This window comes from Myxocyprinus asiaticus, chromosome 38 (genome assembly GCF_019703515.2).
Source record: "Myxocyprinus asiaticus isolate MX2 ecotype Aquarium Trade chromosome 38, UBuf_Myxa_2, whole genome shotgun sequence".
Lineage (NCBI taxonomy): Eukaryota > Metazoa > Chordata > Actinopteri > Cypriniformes > Catostomidae > Myxocyprinus > Myxocyprinus asiaticus.
Window position 1 is genome coordinate 16,591,914 of NC_059381.1, and position 21,261 is coordinate 16,613,174.

The following is a 21,261-nucleotide window of genomic DNA, read 5'->3' on the forward strand; positions in this document are numbered from 1 at the left end:
TGCATTTTCCATTTCCCTTTTTGATTTGTAACTTGTAGCACCTAATAAACAGAAAACAAAAATGAAAAATAAATAAATAAAAAATCTAGAGCAAATAGTTTTTCTAAAAATGTGGACAGTGAGACAACATAGTGAAATTTTAAATAACACTTAGCTATAGAAAGTCAGATTTCTTTTCACAAATTGTTTATTTTGTTTCCAGGAGTGTTGGTTATTCATGTTTTTGAGACGTTACAGACATTACAGCTGATTTTCTGTAAAGCTGAATAAATCATTCTTATTCAAAGTAATGTCCAGCATCATCCAATCACTGCCAACCATGTTAAAATAAAATGTTGCATTATACAATTCTGAATCTATGTACTGATTACCATTGTCCTGTATCTGCAAAACATGTTGAGTGGTCCAAACATCATCTGCAGCCTGAAACTGAACTTTTGGTTGGATTTTAGAATTGAATGCACACAGAGTTGTAGGATGTTCCCTTGCTCCCTGTTAAGTGAATGACTTAACCTCCATTGTGCTGCCTGTCTGCACTAGTCTCAGAACAGATTGAAATGCACCTTATTTTCATCCTAACTCCATATAAAGCCTATTTTTTCAGCTTTTGGATGAACATTTATTCTCAATGTGAAAATGCATAGTAAGTATATAGGAATGCATTAACTAATGTTACTGAATAGAATCATATTGCACAGTGATAACAAAATAAAATATAACAAAATGTATATGAAAAATGAAGCAAAATGACCAACAGATGTGTTAGAATTGACTTCCATGCTTTTTTCTACTTTTGAGGAAATACAGTACGAGTTTCCACATAGGTGGACATCATGTTTATCAGGGCGCTGACGTGCGAAAAATGAAAAAAATTTTAATGCGGCATATCAAACAAAACTAGAGACTCTACTCTTTACAACCAAACAGGTTTCAATGAAAAAACGTAAAGAGATTTCTTAACGGAGGCACTTTTGCTGGAGCTGCATCCATAGGAGCACTTCAAGGAAATTGGCGTCATGCTTTTGTGTCACGTGACTCGGTACGGCAGAAGTTAACCCTTTAAATGACAATCTAGAGTGTTGTGAACAGTATTTAGTCAGTTTTTATTCATTTAAATTATGCGTTGCGTATAGCGAAGTCAAAATACAACGTTACACAAGGTTAAGCTCCTTGTGACTTGAACACTATATTCCAAGTCTTCTAAATATATTCTAAAGCTTTGTGTTCTGAAAAGACTGAAAGTTATTCACTGAAAATCCTGATTGGTATAAATATATTATTAATGTTTTTGCCATGGTTCAGCCCCCAAACCTCTTGTTGAAATATGCTTGTTGAAATAAAGTATGTTGCACTATATGGTGGGCTTAAGATCAAGCACTGATGCTGAAACATCCTGATATCAAATGCATTTCACAGATGATCAATGGGTGGGGGAGGTGTCATTGGATTGTAGATTAAAGGTTGCAAATGCAAAAGAAGTGTAATACTGTATACAATCATATGAAATGGCAGCAATTTTCAGTACTGCAGGTGGTAATTTAATAACTGAAAACAGTTGTTTACATTAAAGCAGTGTGTCAGATGAAATTTAATATTCAGTCTTTTGATATGAGGCTTTCACTTAGCTCTGATTATTGTGTTGCATAGAGATCTGTGTGAGTATTTTTCAGTCTTTCAAAGCAAGAATAATCAGAGGCAGATGCACAGTCAAAGGAAGAGATTCTGGAAAAGTCCAGCATAATCCTGCCAACTGAACACTGATTTACACGTGGCCATTTTCACTGCAGGCAAGATTCTAAGGTTTAGTACAAGTCAAGAACACAGCTCAACCCGAAGATATGCACTATCTACAACCTTCCCCCATTTGTAATTTGCAGAAGAACTGGTACAACCAAACAAAAACGTCCTTCATTTTTGTTCTTGTGCACACTATCCTCAATTGTCAAACAGAGACCTAAAATAAAACAACAACAACAAATGTGTTCTGTGGTTCAGAATTACAGCTTGAGTGTATGTGAATGAAAGCTGCCCCAGGGGTGGCAGGTGCCAATAACCCAACTCCTGTTAAAGTGATATGAAAGGATATATTTTAAACCCACTTCATTTAAAATCAACTGAGAACAAAATGTGGCCACACACATGCGGTTTCCAAAAATTGTATTTCATTCTTCTTTTTTTATTTTTGGGATTTTTGCCATTTTTAATAGAACAGTCTAAAGAATATGAAGGAAAAGGTGTAATCAGTATGTGAAACAATCAAACATTGCAATGATATGGCCCAGACAAGATGCTTGTTTTTCACTACAAAATTTATACTGTTAATCTTACACATTTTCATGTATACTGTTATCAGAACCCAGGCTATCAAGTTTTAAAAAACAAATGCACAGCATGGTGTAAAATCAGACACTCACAGTCATACATTATACAATATGTCCTGAGACATGAACAGATTCAAGCTTGTTTCCTAAATAGGAATTACACCTGTCACCTCAATATTCAAACTCACCATCCAGAACAACATTAATTTGACAGATTCCTAATTGCAAGTGAAATCAACCATAAAAAGTGTGTCAGTGTTGAATAAGGCATAAGAATAAAAAATAAGGGTTGCTTGTGGAAGTAAATAACCCAGTGGTATTCTCAAATACTTACATGAATGAGGCTTAGAAGAAGTATTGCTTTATTTATTTTGATAAACATTGAACTCATGAAAACAAACATTAAATACCATGTCCATTACCTTTGGACACTCAGATAAATTATTTTTGTAATGCTCTAACTTTTGATTGCTTTGCTGTATCAACACAAAATTTTACAAATTTACAGGCAGGGTTGGGAGGGTTACTTTTGAAATGTATTCCACTACAGATTACAGAATACATGCTGTAAAATGTAATTTGTAACGTATTTCAGTATATTACTGAAGGTCAGTAACATATTCTAAATACTTTGGATTACTTCTTCAGCACTGGTAGATTTTTTCACTTGTTTTGACTATAAAAACTCTGCCAGTACAGTAAGACAAAATACACTTGTTAAAAATACATCCTCAAAAAAGCCTAAATATCTTATGCAGTGTTGTTTCTAAAACAAGATAAGACAAACTGATCTTGTTTTAAGGATTTGTAGATATTTTTACAGGAAAACAATACAATAATTATTATCAAGAATACAATTTTTGCCCTAATATCAAAGTTCTTACTAGAAAAAAAGAAATTATTATATTATTAAAAAAATATGATCGTGCCTGGGAACATGCATGTAAAATGGCTAGAAATAGCATTTTAGCTTAGTGTAAAGCTGACAATTTACACAAGGTTTATTTCTGTTTCTTCTGCTCCAAACTTACTTCAAACGTACTTCTCTGTCTGCTCATATGAATGTAACACATCATAAGAAAGTGTTTCACCGCTGTTCAAATGCACTTTGGATTGCATCATTTATATGTATAAATGTTTTCCATCTGAAAGGACTAAATATTAAATGAAACAAATGACAATAAAATGCAAAGTAATCTCTTCAGTAATCAAAATACTTTTTGAATGTAACTGTATTCTAATGATTTAATTTGTAACTGTAGTGGAATACAGTTACTTATATTTTGTATTTTAAATACATATTCCTGTTACTTGTATTTCATTACTCCCCAACCCTTGTTACAGGTGACACGATTGGGAACAAACAAAGAGAGAGTAATAAGCCTTTAACTTTTGGCATGCTACTGAAACAGGAAATCTTTAAAAACACCTTCAGAGCTTAAAGGGTTCAACTTAATTACTTTAATACATCAAAAGTTATGGAGAAGTTTTTTTTATTATTATTATTCATTAAGTTTGATTTTATTTTTTTGGCTGCAAATGAACAGAGTATATAAAATAGTAAATGTAAAAAGCTAATAAAAAATTAAAATAAAAACACAACAACCTAATAATAATATTCACATTGAAATTAATGTTACAAAAGATCCTGATTAATGCACCAGACCATGCACATTAATGCACCAAACCATGGCAAGTTTTAAGTTCATGAAAAGGTCTTGAACTTTTCATCCACGATTATCATGTGTACCACCTGCAGCTACTTTACAAAGCTAAATTATACATTAAGTGAGTCATCAATTATTCAAATATATCTTTTGGCTTTAGAATGTTCACACATGAGGGACACATATATTTTGGAGATAACAAAGTGCTCTGTTGCAGTGTATTGTTACTTTATTCAGTTCCTGTAGCTCAACTGGTGAAGCATGGCGTTAGCAATGCCAAGGTCATGGGTTCAGTTCTTTGGGAATTCACATACTGATACAATGTACACCCTGAATGCAAGTCGCTTTGGATGAAAGAATCTGCCATATGAATACATGTAAATGTTCGCACAATCAGATGCCTCAAGGTGTTTTGTGGAATTGTCCATTCACTCATATATTCAGAAAAATATTAGTTCTTCTCTTAGAGCTAATTAAAAGAAAAGCAACACATTTCCACATATTTTCATGTATGAATCTACACAGTATTACAGCATAATTAACATACAGTTTTATGTATTTTATGTGGGGGGGGGGGGGGGTGTAGTTGTTAAGACAGTGAGACAGAAAGGAATGTTGAAATCCTAAGAGGCAGAAAGAAACAAAGCAATGGAAAGTGTCCTCAGGAAATCCCACCCTTTAAAGGAAATCACTAAGTCAGTGTACTTCAGGACAAAGAGAGAAATAAGTTTTTTAAAACATTTATGTTACTTCTTCCTAACATAGGAAAGCATAACATAAAAAAGACATTTAAAGTTATTTTTAAATGTAAAACATTTTAAATAATAATTACAGGAAATATATAAAAAGCAATCAAACATAATATCTTTTGAAGGGCATTATGTAAATGTATTGTGCATTTTCATTGTCTGATCTATCTAAGACAGTACACTTTAAAGGGATTTTTCACCCTAAATTGAACATTTTGTCATCATTTACTCACCCTCAAGCTGTTTAAAACCCATATGACTTTCTTTAATCAGTGGAACACAGAAGTAAAAGTTCATCGTGTTTCTCAGATGAATGAAAGTCAAACAGGTTTGGAACAACTTGAGAGGGTGAACTAACCCTTTAAATATCATTATGCTTAAGTTTAAACAGCTGGAGTGAAATTTGCAGTGTCTGCTTAGTCTGAAAAAATCACACTATTAAAGAGCAGAATGTTCAAACAGGATCACTTGAGTTTGACTCACACTGGATGGTCTGGAAGGCCGCAGAACGTTGATCCGTGAGTACACCTCTGCATCCGAGCCTGCCCCACATGATGGGTGGGGGCTGGGTGGCGTGGTGTGGATAATGGGGAGAGGCAGATACAACAGGTGTGCTGGAGGTGGAGGAGAGAGGTGGAGAGGAGGATGGATGGAAGGAGGTCGGATAACAGGTGAAGGGGAAGGAATGGTAACAGAAGAAGTGGAAACCTGTGGAGCTGCTTCAGGTAGAGGTGGTTGGCCTGGTTGCTTTAAATCATACTGAGCCATGTGGTAAAACCCAAAGTATTCCAGAGCATTCCCAGCCTGAGCAACACGGAGTCTGTGGCGCAGGAGGAGCACCCGGTAAAGTAACACCAAGATTAACAGTCCAGCCAAGACCATCAACAGCATGGCCATGTTGAGCTCCAAGCCCCAGCAGACCTGAGGCAAAGCCGATGTCCTACAACTCTGAGATGACTGATTCAAAGAAGATGGCTTCCTGAAAGGCACATCGCTTGTCTTCAAAACAGTCAGGTTTCTGTTGCTGTCCACCATTTGGGCTGGAGTTTGCAGAACAGTACTTTCAGTGGCCAGTTCAGTTGCCATCACTGCTGTCACTCCAGAGATACTCATCAGCATTCGTCTGTCAACCACACCTGCGAGAAGTGTCTCTGCAGAGGCAAATGTAGTCTGTCATGGCTGAACATCTGTTCTGGAGAATGCAGCAATAATCAGAGGAATTGAATCAAGTACTGGCGGCGACTCCTGGTGCTCAATTAAAACAGCATTGGAAAAGAATTAACATTTGTGTGACTGACTTAAATTTCTATGTTCTTAACCTGCTGAGATCAGTCTAGTTTGAGCTGGCCTTCCTGTGGAGATCTCAGGTCTAATACAGAATGTAATCAAAGGCTTCAATGAGCCTGGTGAGAATGCTGGTTAGGCTGAGGCTGAATTTAAGTAAATTCTGAGGCTGCTAAACTGTTAATATGAGATGAAGAGTGTCATATCTGAGGGCTATTCAACATTCTGTAATCAACCTCTCTTCTGAGGCTTCATAACATTGCTTAAAGTCTTACACTTTTACTCCAATTTTGCACACTTTTGCACAATTCTATGCCATTTTGTAGTATAAGTAGTGAGAGTAGTGTGCTCACACCAACATAGTCTCATGACAACTTGTACCAGATAGCGAAATCGTAAGATATCGTACGACTTGGCTTGTACAAAAAGGTATGACTTTTATTCCCATAGAAACCAACCAATCAACAAACAAAATGTTAAATCGATACAATATAGGCATCAAATTTTATAATTTTGTATGTGCACATGTAATGGTAGCCAGCTAGTAGGTAGCTCTGCAGTGTGTAAACCTTACTCCCCTGACTTTAAGAGATGCACTTGCGACTGAAGCTAGAGGCTGTAGCCTTTAGCCTCCTCGTTAGCATGCCTGCTTCCCATGCCAGAGACACCGATTTGAATCCCGCTCAGAGCAGGTCGAGCAGGACCAGTTACACATAACCTTTCATACACTTCCCACATCTCATACAAGGAAAAATTGTAAGAAAGTTTATTCAAAACCCTAATGTTTTTCTTTCTTCTGTGGTACACAACAGTGATTTTTCCAACCTAGTCTCATAGAATGAACATTACTATAACTACATTTTTGCAAAATGAGTTTTACGTGATACTTTATAGGTTTTCCTGCATTTTCCTGGTGAAATGAACAGTAGAGGCATTACAACAACTTTATTCACTTTCGCACAAATCATGGGATCTATGGCTGTTTATGACTTTATAAACACATATCTTCTGCTCTATTATTCACACCCTGCCATGTAATTACATCAAAACACTTACACATAATTTGAAAAACTATAAATTTGAATGCTTGTATTACAGACCCACGTACATTTCTCACACTTATTTCAACCTGATTATCTTGTGCTGTAGCTAAACTGAGAGTTTTGGACTTTGGACTCGGAGATGGAGCCTCGAGCCCAGCCAAGGACACTCGAGTGAAAGTGAAGCGAAAGTGCCATAGAAGCACCACGAAATGACATGGCTGCTTCAGTAAATATGCTTTTAATGTCAATTTTTCTTTTAAAAAACTATCGATTAGGTTTAGGTGTTGGTTTAGGAAAAAGATGTCTGTTTTGTTCACCTCTCGTTAAATTATTTTCAGCACTATTGTTTAGGTTTAGGTTAGCAAGGTACGTTTAACTCATTAAACGTACATTATACACCCATATAATATTCACCTTAAAAACATAATTTCACTTGCTTTTGCACCAGCTGGACATTTCCCAGGGAAACTGCAGGCAAACGTGTAATGAAGCACGGAACTTTGGTTTGCAAAAATGTTGCCATTGTCACATAAATTTCAGGAGATCAGGCTGGGTTTTCTGTTAAAATCATGTTTAGGGTTTGGGCATGGGATTTGACTTTACGATTAGGGTTAAGTTTGGGTTAGGGGTTAAACTCTTTTAGTGGTTCATTTATATTTCTCTGGGAGTAAAAGTTGTGTTTTTGCATGAGCCAGCTCATACGATTTCACCATCTTATACTTACTATTAAGACTGAGTTGGTTCAAACTGAAAAATGCAATGATAAAAATGCAACAAGATATTTCTTTCAATAGAAAAATGGCAAATGTTTTGTGTAAATAAAAAAAACTTCATGGACCCTTTTCACAGTCTGTAATGATTCTTTTCCTCATCATTTAGCAGGTTAAATCTAGCAAACTTTTTTTTTTATATTTTAACATTTTTATTATTATTTTTTGTGTTAAATTGATAACATTATCCTTTGTGTTATATTACCCTGGCAATAATTTAATAAAAAACTAGTCACCACTGCTGTGATGGGGTTTCAAATACAGGCTCCTCTAAGGGATTGACAGTAAATTTGGCATCTTTCTCTCTTCTAACTGTCATAACCCATCTGTATATTTTATTCCCTCTTTTAGAAAGGTGTGAAAACGTAATAGCCATTTTTTTTTCTTTTGCTGTTAGAGCAATAATATTTGCCATCTCCCATTCACAGCTATAGAAGTTTACCCCACTATAGGTTACTTCCACATTTAAAACTCAGAAATGTAAAAAGGGTCCATTGTTGATTTGAGACAATTACTACCCTTTGAAAATTCAAACACTAGATGGCTAAACACATAATGTATAGTACACAATTTATAGTGCATCATTTGATACATAACTTCTGAGAGCAGTAAATATTTCTTCTTAAAGGAAATGTGAAAAAATTAATAACTTACTTTTTCCCCCAGAATAAAGTTAATGCTTCATAGAAGTATTCCCAATGAGCATTACCACTGAGTGCTTTGGCTCTAGTAATTTGGAAGATAACTTTTCTCAGGGAAGGAAATTCATAGAGGGTTCAGGAATCCATTCCACACAGTTCTGGCTGGGGATTGGCTGAACTGACTATCTCTTTGGTTACAGGAAACTGGCAAAGGATGTTGGTCTGCTCTGTATCACAGAGGAATTTTCATGTAAGTGGAAAGAACAAAGTTATCAAAAAATGCAGACTTGCCAATGGGGGCCCAACCCTTAGTGTATGAAAGTTCTTTAACAAAACTGAGTGACAAGTAATATTGTACCATATTGTATCATCACTTCACTAAACCACCATAAACTAAGGCAATTCTTATAAAAAAAAAAATTTAAAAAAAAATTTAATTTTTATTTTTTAATATCATTGTACTCTCTTTTTTCCCTTCTGCTCTAGCTTCTGTTCTTCTCTTGTTTACTCTTAAAACTTTATGGCATTTCACTACTGTGAAAATTCTTGGCTTTTGTATGATAAATTGTTTCTAATGTTCCTCATTTGTAAGTCTCTTACTGCTAAATGATTGAATGTAAATGTAGATTGTAAACACATTAAAGCTATTGACATCTGTGTATGGTACATACTTTTTGCGATTGCAACTAATATTTAATTGCAAGAAGGAAAATAAATAATTGAAACAAGTTCGTTATACATATATGTGATGAGGAGAACGGCGTGGCCAGGCCGGACACCAACTGTGTCAACTAATCAGCAAAAGAGAGAGATAAAGGGTAGCCTGAGACGCCAGTTCGGGAGAGAGAGAGAGAGAGAGAGAGAGAGAGACACGCGGCCGCTGTGTGTGTGCATCTATGTGTTTTATGTTGTTTTAAGTTGAGTTTATGTTATTAAAGTTTACGTTGACTGTTCTGCTGGTTACCGCTGTGAAAAAGGAAAAGGGAATCTGGATAAATAATTTTCATATCTGAGCGGAACTTCAATAAATTGCCCTTGAAGGTCTCTGCGTTGTTCTGTCTTTTCTGAGCGCTGAAGTAAATCAATTATTGTTAATTCACACATTTAATTCCGTTATTCATTTTATCTGACTCCAATTTTATATTAATCTGACTCCAATTTTAAGTTGACCTCTAATTTATGTTTAAGCTCAAATTAATTTCTGATCATTCTTTTAATTTAACATTTTTAGGTTATTGATTACTCTAAATCCTCTTCTATTCATTGTCCTTTTGATCTTTGGAGACTTACGCCGGCCGTTATTAAATTACATAAACCTCCCGAAAATGGATAGCCTGTTCCGTTCTTAGTCAGCGGTTGTAGGGTTAACTAATATCGTCTGGTTTGGCTTTTCTCATAACCAGACGATATTGCCGCTTAGTCACGTACATACAACTTGCAAAGACGGGCAGTGAGCAGTGACAGAGTCTTTAAATGGCTTTCTCCTACCCGGTTGTCCTGAGTGGTTTCTCCTATATTAAAGCTCCAGTATGGTCTGCCCTGGTCTATTGAAATTCAAATCCTACCCGGCTGTCCTAGGTGCTTGTCCTACCTGGTTGTCCTAGGTGGTTGTCCTACCTGGTTGTCCTGAGTGGTTTAAATTCAAACTGAGAGTCTTTAAATGGCTTCCTCCTATATTAAAGCTTCAGTAATGATTTCAGAGGAATTTAGAATAAATCAAATAATAACAATTTATTTGTCAGGTAGGATATAAAACATTTGCATCCCGGCCTGAATTGGGCAGGAGAGGAGTGAGACGAGGAGGAGGCTGTGGCTGGGCCGTTGAGACCGCGTGCGTCTCTCTCTCTCTCTCTCTTGAACAGGTTTCTCTGGCCCCCCTTTTTCTCGCTCTGCCACTGATCATCAGATTCAGCGCTGGCCGTGCACCCTCACATCCCGGCAACGCCACACCTTGTCACACTCCTCCCCCGCCCGATTCAGGCCGGGGTGCCACCAGACTGACTTACTCCACCCCCCCCCAACTCTGGAGGGGAGACGCTGCCCTTCCAGTCTTTCTGTCAGCCGGTGGTCCACCCCACCTTCTGGTAACCTGGGGGAGAGACAAGGGGAGGTGTGGGGAGAGGGAAAGGGTGAGTGGGAGACACACAAAGAGAGAGAGAGAAACTTGCTCGCCGGTTCCCGGACACGCTGTCCCCCGGTCCTCAACCGCTCCTCCTACCCTGGTGGATGGCAGCGAGCCCTCCGACCCCTGGTGGACGGAACTGCCCCTCCCCTTCTTGACAGATGGCAATGGTTCCTTCGGCTCTCTGCGACCAGCAACGACCCCTCCGTCCCAAGGCAGACGGCCGAGGCTGCTGCCCTGGTGGATGGCAGTGGCAAGTACTCCGCAACAGCGCATCCCTCCTCCCTCCCCAGTTTCGGCACCACTGTAACAGTTAATGGATGGGCAAGGAGGAGACGGGAACTGGCTGAAGTCAACTTAAAACCAACATAGACACACACACATGCAGCGCGGCCACATGCGTCTCTCTCTCTCTCTCGAACTGGCGTCTCCGGCCCCCATTTATCTCGCTCTCCCTCTGATCATCTGATTCAACGCCGGCCTTGCACCCTCACAGCCTGGCCACACCCTCCTCCTCGTCACAGTACAGTACTGTGTTTATTTATGCATAGACCATACATGAGAAAATTAAATAATTATTGAAGGACAAAGCTGCAGCTTTGAAATGCATATTTCAATGTAGGTTCTGTCATTGGCACAGAGGTTCTATCAGAAGCACAAGGTTTTGTGTATTAGAAAGAACTATGCTGTTGGCATTGTATCTGGCTCTGTGGTCTTGGCCACCTGCAACCCTCCCCAGGCACAGCATGGTGAAACAGATTAAAGCCAGCTCACAATCACTCATGTGTGCTCCCCATGGACAGGTGGGTAAGTATGAAGCAAACAGTAATGGAAGAAAAGTGCAAAAAGCTCACTTAGAGGCAGGAAGGAAAATCTTAGTTAGGCGCTGCAGAATACCAAGACTTTGCACCAATGTATTACATTATACAACAGTTCTCCAATTTGATTGGACAACCAGCCTTCCAAGAGTGCTGGTATTATGTATAATAGCAATGGAATGCTTCACTGTTTGTATCACTCCACTTGTCTGTATTTGCTTGCTGACAGCAGTTTGTTGCCTGGTGATAAATGCAATGGTTGATCCTGCTTTGGCTCCTTTTTAAACTATTTTCATTAGTTTTAAACGATTTTCATCAGTTTCATTAGAGGAGCAAAAGTAAACAAAATAAATGGCCATATTGTGTCTAAAATGCAAGTTACTCAATATCTTGTCAGAAAAGTCCCAAACAGTTCGCCTGCTGGAGAATCTTGAATATCTGAAATATTACATTGCACACTGTATAACCTGAAAATTGCTGTTAGCTACAAAAGGCATTTAGGTGCTCAAAAACAATGCCTTATGTTCAACTATTTAAGTAAATAGTTTTTTCCTGTTCTGAAAGTTAAATGAGATTCATTTAGTCTAAACTGTCATGGAAAATACATTAGATGGCTCTAGAAACAGAAACCAATCACTGAAATAAATAATGCATATAATGGACAAATAGTGATACCTCAGTTTGATTTATCTTGGGACAGCAAGTGAAGCCTGAACATTGAAGATTTATGGATGTTGTGAAAGGCTGACTGTGATTGGTGCTTGAGATGATGGCCAGCTGATTCCTCGCTCTGATTGACGCACATCCTTTCTCCGATCACAGATTGCATGCTGCTTTGGAGCTCTCATCCTTCTTCAGTTAGTTGAAACCAGTCTATTATAAACCCTAGAAATCAAATCAGAATTTTATCTGCATTCCAAACGGCATAAATGATGCCTTCGGAGGGCACTTCGAAGGGAGAATGATCAAGTAAATTTATTTTGTTTTAAGGATGTTTACATTTTTCTACAGTAAATCAAGATTTTTATTTTCATTTATTTTTTGCAGTATAGAAACATAAAAAGTGTTGACTGATGGTGCCAGCAAAGAAACTCCCATGACCAAGTCTTTAAGAGTTAGTTTTTGGGCATCATGAATTCTTTAAAACCACTGCTGCCGTTGTGTGTGTGTGTGTGTGTATAAAGCATAAAGAAAGTTCTGATCAGCACTGTTGTCTGCAGTATTGGGATGTCACTTCATACACATACAAACAACTCTCCTTATGCATTTTTAATACTTCAACTGAGCAAGATGTCTCCTCTCCACAGCATCCAGAGGTGAAGATGGATAAACTCCGAACAACATGCTGTTGTCAGGGTTGGAGTGCTATGAAGCAGCACATGTCCAAGAGGCTCGGGGGATTTATCTGTCAGATCATCTTATCACACAGAGATGGATGGGACAAGGTCATCCAGATATCACTTCTAGACACAGGCTGACCCGCTGGCCACAGCTGTTTGAAAAAATCCTTCCACATCTATCGCCTGCCTTTCTCCACCATCCCAAACCAATGGAGGACACCTTCACGACCTTCACTGAGTCACAAACAAAGATCCCATTCAGAAACTCAGAGACCTCACTCATAACTAAGGGAAAACTTTCTTAAAGATGCAACTATTTGCCCAAGTCAGCAGAGCAAAGATTGCACCACACATCATTGCATTAGTACACATTTTCATATAATCCTTGAGTGAGATAAATGCAAACATATTTGGCTTGTGACGCAACAATATTAATATTCAGGGCTGCATTTCCCAAAAGCATCGCAAGCTTAAGTTGATCGTAGAGACCACTGGCGCCAATGGTTTCTACGATCTGCTTAGGCTTATGATGCTTTTGGGAAATGCTACCCTGTCTGATAATGATAAATGGCCGATAATTACTGTCATGTTATGACTGTTAACCGATAAATATTATAGATTTATACTAGATAAAGCTATATTTTTTTGTCTATACTGTGGATTTGTCTATACCAATGGATTTTAATGATGAGGTAAAGTTTGAGTTAGATAAAAATGCAGTATTAGGTATAAAAATTATTATAATGCACATACTACAACTATGTGTAGCCCTGAGATTAACAATTATTATGTAAAAGAGATAAATAAATGAACAAGCATAATTAAGTTCTGAAATAAGTTTTTTTGTGCACTTAAAAGTAGCTAACTACGCTGCCTGGCCCAAAAAAAAAGTTGCATATTCTAATATTTAGTTGGACCACCTTTAGCATTGATTACGGCACGCATTCATCATGGCATTGATTCGACAACCTTATGCAACGTCACAACACTTATTTCCATCCAGAGTTGCATTAATTTTTGGCCAAGATCTTGTATTAATGATGGGAGAGTCGAACAACTCTGTAAAGTCTTCTCCAGCACATCCCAAAGACTTTCAATGGGGTTAAGGCCAGGACTCTGTCATGGCTCAATTCATGTATGAAAATGATTCCTCATGCTCCCTGAACCACTCTTTCAGAAATTTGAGCCCAGTGAATCTTGGCATTGTCATCCTGGAATATGCTTGTGCCATCAGGGAAGAAAAAATCCATTGATGGGATAACCTGGTTATTCAGTACATTCAGGTAGTCAGATGACTTCATTTTATTGCCGCATAATGTTGCTGAGCCTAGACCTGACCAATTGAAGCAACCCCAGATCATAACACTGCCTCCAGAGGGTTGTACAGTGGGCACTATGCATGACTGGTGCATCACTTCATACGATTCCCTTCTTACCCTGACGTGCCCATCGCTTTGGAATAGTGTAAATCTGGACTCATCACACCACATTACTTTTTTTCCATTGCTCCACAGTCCAATCTTTAAGCTCCCTAGCAGATTTAAGTCGTTGTTTTCTGATTAGCCTTCTGATTAGTGTCTTTCTTGTGGCCACACAGTTGTTTAGTCCCAATCCTGTAAGTTCTCGTCGCACTGTGCGTGTGGAAATGCTTTTTCTTTCACTATTAAACATAGCCGTGAGTTATACTGTCGTTTTTTTACGGTGTGACTTCACCAAGTGTTTTAGTGATCTCCGATCATGATCATATTTTGTCGATCACATTTCTTCCTTGAAGCTGACAGTTCACCACTATCCTTCAAGGTTTTAATAATATGTTGGACAGTTCTTAACCCAATTCTAGTGATTTCAACAGTCTCCTTAGTTGTTTTTTGTTTTTTTGCTTGATGCAGGCCAAAAATTTGCCCCTTCTGAAACACAGTAACATCTTTTCTAAGACCACGGGATATGTCTTCCAACATGGTTGTTTATGAAATGAGAAGCTACACACGGCATCAGTTAGGGTTAAAAGAATTGCTGCCAGCTGAAACATATTAATCACTGCAATAATGATCCAATCATAGGCTTTTAATTGTCTGCATATTTAAATCCAAACAGCAAAAAAAAAAAATTTTGGCCAGGCAGTGTACATAGAAGCTATTTGAAGAAGAAAACATTTTTACATGACTGTGGCACGTGGTTAATTACATGTACCACTGCAGTTTCAGAATGAAATGTCCACTGAGGGGTGATAAAAGCGAGTTTTATGTTCTCCCAAAAATATGAGTTTTTTTAAGGTTAATGCACTATGGAGTTTTAAAATCTACCTCCCTAACCTAAACCTTTAACCGAAACATAACCGATAGTGTGATAAAAAGCAAATGTGAGGTGAAACTTTTTTCTGTTTTGAAATGAACAAAACCGACATCCCTACCCTTAAGCCCAAAGTATACTTCGGTTTTGACATTAACGCTCAGCGTGTGCATACAGTCGAATGTGAAGCCTGTCAAAATATACTTAAGTAGACTGTGTGCGCATGCAGGCGGTTGGTGCATGTATTCTATGGATACACATATGTAAGTGTTGACACCTTGTGGACCCACTAATTAGTGCAAATAATTCCAGGTGCATGCACATTCTGCACGTTAAAAGATGCGTGGTAAGAAAAATCGGGCTGTGCTTGAACATTCTGCTGATGATGAAATTTGCTTGACGTGTCCTTTACTGACCGAAGTATACTTTAGGCTTTAATGCTACAACAAAACCTAAATGATAGTGTGATAAAAGCAAATGTAAGATGAAAAAAAAAAAACAGACATTCCTAACCAAAATCCAACACCTACACCTAACCCATAGTGTGATAAAAGCAAATATGAGATGAAAAATGCAAAAGCTGAGGCAGCCACGTTATTTCTTGGCGCTTCAATGACACTATGGGCTCACGTGTCATCTCGCATGCTTTGCTGGTCTTGAACCCTGGTCTTCCGGGTTCAAAGCCCAATGTTCTATCACGCAACTTAGCCAAGCTTGAGTACGTTTGTATATGTAGTTGGTTATGTAATGCAAGTGTTGAAATATATCGTCTTTCAAATCATGCATTATAGTAAAAGTGTTTCAATGTAATAAGATGGTATTGTGTGGGGAACAGAGCAAAAAGAAAGTGTTTATGAACCATTAATAATAATAATAAAAATAATAATAATACATTTTACAGTATTTGTATAGCACCTTTCATACATAAAATGCAGCACAAAGTGCTTCACAGATAAAAGTATAAAAAACAAAGAATTCAACATTTCAAAGTAAAACAAATCATGGCAATTAAAATGAAACATTACAAAGATAAAATATTAAAATGAATTAAAAGAAAATAATCTGCTGTTTTACTCCTGACTTGTGTGAAAGTGAATAAAACTCACCGCTGTTGAAGTGCCTCTAATGTTTATTTCACCAGAAAACTGCAGCGATACATATAAAAATCAATATACAGTATATACTGTAACAATCAGATGTTATCATTTAATTCAGCAATCAGAAGCTCTGACTGAATTCAATAAAATCATCTTAAAGTTATATATTTAATTTAGGTAGCATTGCCTTATGAAATTAACTGTTTTTTCCACAGTAACCATAGTTTAACCACAATATTTTTAGTAAAACTTTATTAACCATAAAATGTAATATGGTTTAAAAAGGTTATGGTTTTTACAGTATTACTATAGTAAAACCATGGTTACTAAATAGATACTACAGTATTACTGTACTAAACTACGGTTAATTGTAACAAAATCATGGTTTCCACCAAAAAACATGGTTACAATCATGGCTAATACAGTCATGGTTACTGCAATATTACTGTAGTAAAACCATGGTTTCAGCCAAAAAACTTAGTTTAACAGTCATGGGCAGTAAACCCATGTAGACCAGTGTTAAACAAAAAGTGTGGCAACATTAAATTGAACATAAATGTATATTTGCATACACTAATAAAACTAGAAAACACCCTATTTTGTATAACTGAATGGAAATGTAGTGATAAACAGCAGCAATTAACTAAATATTAAAAAAGGTGTGTGGGGCTCAAGTGAATCAGTTAAACATTTATGTAGTTCATGTACATGAACTGTTCAAAAGAACCGATTTACCTTAATGATTTGGTTTTACCAGAAACCGATAGTGTGATAAAAAGCAAATGTGAGGTGATACTTTATTTCTATTTTGAAATGAACAAAACCAACGTCCCTACCCTTTAGCCCAAAGTATACTTCGGTTTTGACGTGAATGCACAGCATGTGCATACAGACGAATGTGAAGTCTGTCAAAGTATACTTAAGTAGACTGTGTGCTGTTCAGGTGAGTGTGTTTGATAACTCCATTGTTTCCATTGCTGCATTCACAATACAATGTGAGAAATGTGTTTTGTGATGCTACATCGCTACTCGCTGGAAAATGTAGCTTGTGACTGGAAAAGCGATTGTAAGAATAGCTGAGCTACTGTAACGCTACTGAAAGTTAGTAGCTACACTACTTATAGTAAACTACTCCCCAACACTGATCACAAGTCAATAATATTGGCCGATAACCGTTAAGGTACCGATATATCGAGAATCTTTATAGATAATAGAAGTGAATAGAAATAGGTGGTGGAGGTATTGCAGAAGGATTGTCACAGGAGTGAGTTAAACAGCAGTTTATATACCCTTGAGTTGTGACTGACAATTTAGAAAAACATGCTCCTCCCAAACTTACGTTTAGAACTCCATTACCAACACTAAAATGAGTCATCAGATCTCTTTTTCATTTTAGTAATTCACAGAATGTTCCTGAGGCCCCCGTACAAGGAACTGTTGGTTAAGAATAAGAGAAAAGAGGCAGCGATGAGACTGAAGGGACTCTTGATACTCAAGAGGGAAAGGAGGAAGAGCAATTTGAAATATTTGGTGGTAATCAGCTCGCTTTGATATGAAGATACCAGCATGTGGAGACAGGGCTTTTTTACATGTCGACACATCAGCCTACTGATAGGTACTTCAGAAAGCCCACACGGTGAACAGCGGACATGCATCTCACTCAGTCGCATGACCTCAGTGATTTGCCCGGGTGTTTAATGAAGGCCATCTGTCCAACGAATGTCGGTTCAATCACCTCCATGCCCACTCATAAATATTTATCTCATCAGTGACAAAAGGACTTGCTCACTATCATTATGTCCTTTGCAAGTCAAATAGAAGTGTTGTGTGGGTGTATGTGTGTGTGTGAGTGTGTGTGTGTGTGTGTGTGTGTGTGTGTGTGTGTGTGTGTGTGTGTGTGTGAGAGAGAGAGAGAGAGAGAGAGGTGGGGGGAATTTAGGGATTCTAAACTTTTAGCATCAAGAATTGAGCAGAGAAGTGATTCTCAACCATAACTAGCCATAAAATAATCAAAATTTATTTAATACGATGATGGCAATTTATTATTGCACTAACAAACTTCAAAACTGTATATTTATTATAATACATTAAAATGTATTAAAATGCAATAATCTAAAATTCTTAAGCTCTATGCATGTATTTTCAAAAATGGCCCATTGTTGCCATTTCATTATTTTACACTCAAAAATATATTTGTAAGATTTCCGCATTTTAAGTTTTGCCATTTAAATTATTTCAGATAATGTTTAAATTCAAAGATACGGTATTGCATAACTTTATCAAAGGAATATTCCCCTGACCATCGCTGGACACGTAACAGACAACGACAGAGGAATAACATTTGGTCATCAGATATTAGGCTAAGCGACTAATTTGCACCAGAGCTCATGACCACCATGTCAAATTCATTATGAGGCTTAAGAACTCATCGGAAGTATTTAATAAGAGCATTCATTAAACAGACATTAAATATTTAATAGGCATAGAATGCTGTGTGCAAGGCCACTTAATCAGGGCTTAAAAAGGAATGCAATTTCCATCTTAAAATTTTATACCACAAGGTCACGCTGTAAACCTCTCTGGAAATGTCCTTTGGCAACAGTCACTGAGGCCAGAAGTCAAACGCTGAAATTTCATCCAGTAGTTACAAATAAAAGGACATTTCTAAAACATGACAGACACTGTGCAACCATTAACTCATATTTTCAAGATCATGTCATACTTTCAAAAGTTTAAAGGGTAAAATCTTAACTAAATTAAATCATATTTATGATGCACTTTCATTTTAGAAAATAAGAATATTTGACCTGTTAAAATGGATTCATGGACTCACACCAATTATGGCTTTCAGCACAGCAAATAAAGGAGAATACAAATTAGTTGTCTGCATTATGTTAATCAGCCTGATGGTTTGACATTTAGCCTGACTTTCCAACACATACACAACTCAACACCTCGTTTTAGCACAAACATTACTGAAAGATTGAATGATTAGCAAATGGAAAACGATTACAAAATTATTTCACTATATGTCAAAAGATCTGCACTTCATCCTTACTAAAGAAAACATATATCGCAATAGATTCTATACCAGGTTAAACTGTCTAAACAAATGCAAAAAAAAAATAATAAATAAAAATAAAAACTGACAGAACATCGCCTTTGACTCAAAAATGTGTTTTCAATGTAGCCCACTCTTTAGCCCAGGAATGGAGAAACAAAATATGATATTTGTCATATTTCCACTGTGTTCAAAATGATCAGCAATGAAATATCAAGGTGAAAAAAACTGTAAAACTGAAATCCTTCTTCCCATTAAGTAAATGATAATTGGCTGCCAAAAGAAAGACTTCACAATGGAAATGACTAACATGGTCACTGTACATCACTGGCAGATTCACTTTTAAGATAATTAGTATGATTTTACCTGCCTTTTGATTTGGCACTGAGAAAAGCAGATATCTAAACTTGATATCCACACAGAAGCGATGATTCAGTTAAACTGTAATTCGTTGAATTCTTCATTTTGAAGTATGCTGAAAGAATTGTAAGGGCAATTACAATGTAGATTGGTCTTTAATATAATCTTCAAATCACTCTTTTCAAAATGATCACTGCAATACATTTTTATAAATGTATAATTCATTAGCTCACAACATAATATAGACATAATTAGAAATGAACTAAATAAGAAATAGAGTTTCAAGGGAAAGTTTGTAATTATCTAACAACAGCATCTGTGACCTACATTGCTAAACAGCTGTCAAAACTTGGAAAGAATTCAGTGACTCCCTAGTTACTGACACATTGCACACTACGTTTAGGATTAACCGGCTTGTGGCAAAAATGGCACCACATGTCCCAAATTTAAAACGAGAGGGCAAAAATGCCCCAATAATTTTCTATTTATTATTAGTTACTGTATATTTCCTAATATTTTATTCTTCTCTTGATATCTAGCATGTTTAGTGCCTCTGCAGACATTATATTGACCTGTAGCTGTCAGATTAGTTCTGTATTTGCTGTCTCACAGGCGGGTACTGTTAAATGTGTTGCTAATAAGAAGAAAACATTGAACTTGGAAAAAAACAAAAACATTCTAAAAATCTAAAACCTGAAACTTCAAAATCTAATGTGATGGTAGACAGCAGAGAGCTGTATAATGTAACACAGGGTGGCTAAAATGATGTTATATGTATTCTAGAACTCTATTTATTTTGTTATGATATCATGTGCTTTAATTACAGCTATTTTTGTATTTTACGTTCAATTTACAGGTTAAATCCATAATTGTTCATACTGAGAATTTATTTTGACATATTGGGCCCTATTTTAAGAGCCCACAATACATGCAAATTCAATGGCATGGCCAGGAAGTTTAGGTATTTTCGTTCAAGCATGCGCTAAGTCTAGGCACAAGGGTTTGGCGAAATTGCACATGCAAAGCGCTAATGGGCTGGGTCAAGTGCAATTTAATTCTGAGGTTCTTCTCCGGCACCATCTGCTGCCTATTATATAGTCCATTCCCTGTCAAGCACCAGCAATATAAACAAAGACAGTACATTCATAAGAAGTTGTTATTTTAAATGGTTGGTGTGCAATAAATTATAAGAATAGAAATATGGACTTATGTTCTTTTGTGCATTAACTGCATCCCTGTTGAATGTCAGGCATATTTCTATGACCATATATTTTCTATCTCCTTTTATATGCTTGGAAAATGTGGTTCTCATATGGAGAATGTAAGTATTATTAATCATTTTCATCTACTGACACACAAATCATGGTTAATATTAACAGTGATTGTATCGGCACGCACTTCACTTCTACCGGTTGATTTGATTTTTAAAAATTCTATTCATTTAATGAAACACGAAAATAAATTCAACCAAAAATATTTCTAAACTCAAATTAAACTTCAAACTAAATCAAAATATCATCAAAATAATAAAGTGGTCAAAAAAAACAAAAAACAAAACAAACAAAAAAACATACCAAATCCAAACATTTTACTCTCTCCAACTTCTTTGACCGGCCCCTTTTGCATTGACTTAAAAATAACTCTACGACAACAGGTGGAAAAATACCAATATAAATTAGATCATAAATACAACTGTAAA

General features: G+C 36.7%; 1 protein-coding gene across 3 annotated transcripts; it reads right to left on the reverse strand.

Moving 5' to 3' along the window:
• Positions 1–2,155: 2,155 nt before the first annotated feature.
• Positions 2,156–12,271, reverse strand: LOC127428660 (uncharacterized). 3 transcript variants are annotated; one of them, XR_007895127.1, is made up of 3 exons: positions 12,091–12,271; positions 8,489–8,702; positions 2,156–5,988 (listed from the first exon to the last, which is right to left on the reverse strand). XR_007895127.1 is itself a non-coding variant. In XM_051677159.1 (2 exons), the coding sequence occupies exon 2, from the start codon at positions 5,854–5,856 to the stop codon at positions 5,176–5,178; it is 681 nt and encodes a 226-aa protein (XP_051533119.1). In that variant the 5' UTR covers positions 5,857–5,888; positions 12,091–12,125; the 3' UTR covers positions 2,156–5,175. The 3 variants fall into 3 exon arrangements, 2 of the variants coding, with proteins under 2 accessions (XP_051533119.1, XP_051533118.1); XM_051677159.1 differs by lacking the exon at positions 8,489–8,702 and having other exon boundaries at positions 2,156–5,888; positions 12,091–12,125; XM_051677158.1 differs by lacking the exon at positions 12,091–12,271 and having other exon boundaries at positions 2,156–5,982; positions 8,489–8,862.
• Positions 12,272–21,261: the final 8,990 nt, after the last annotated feature.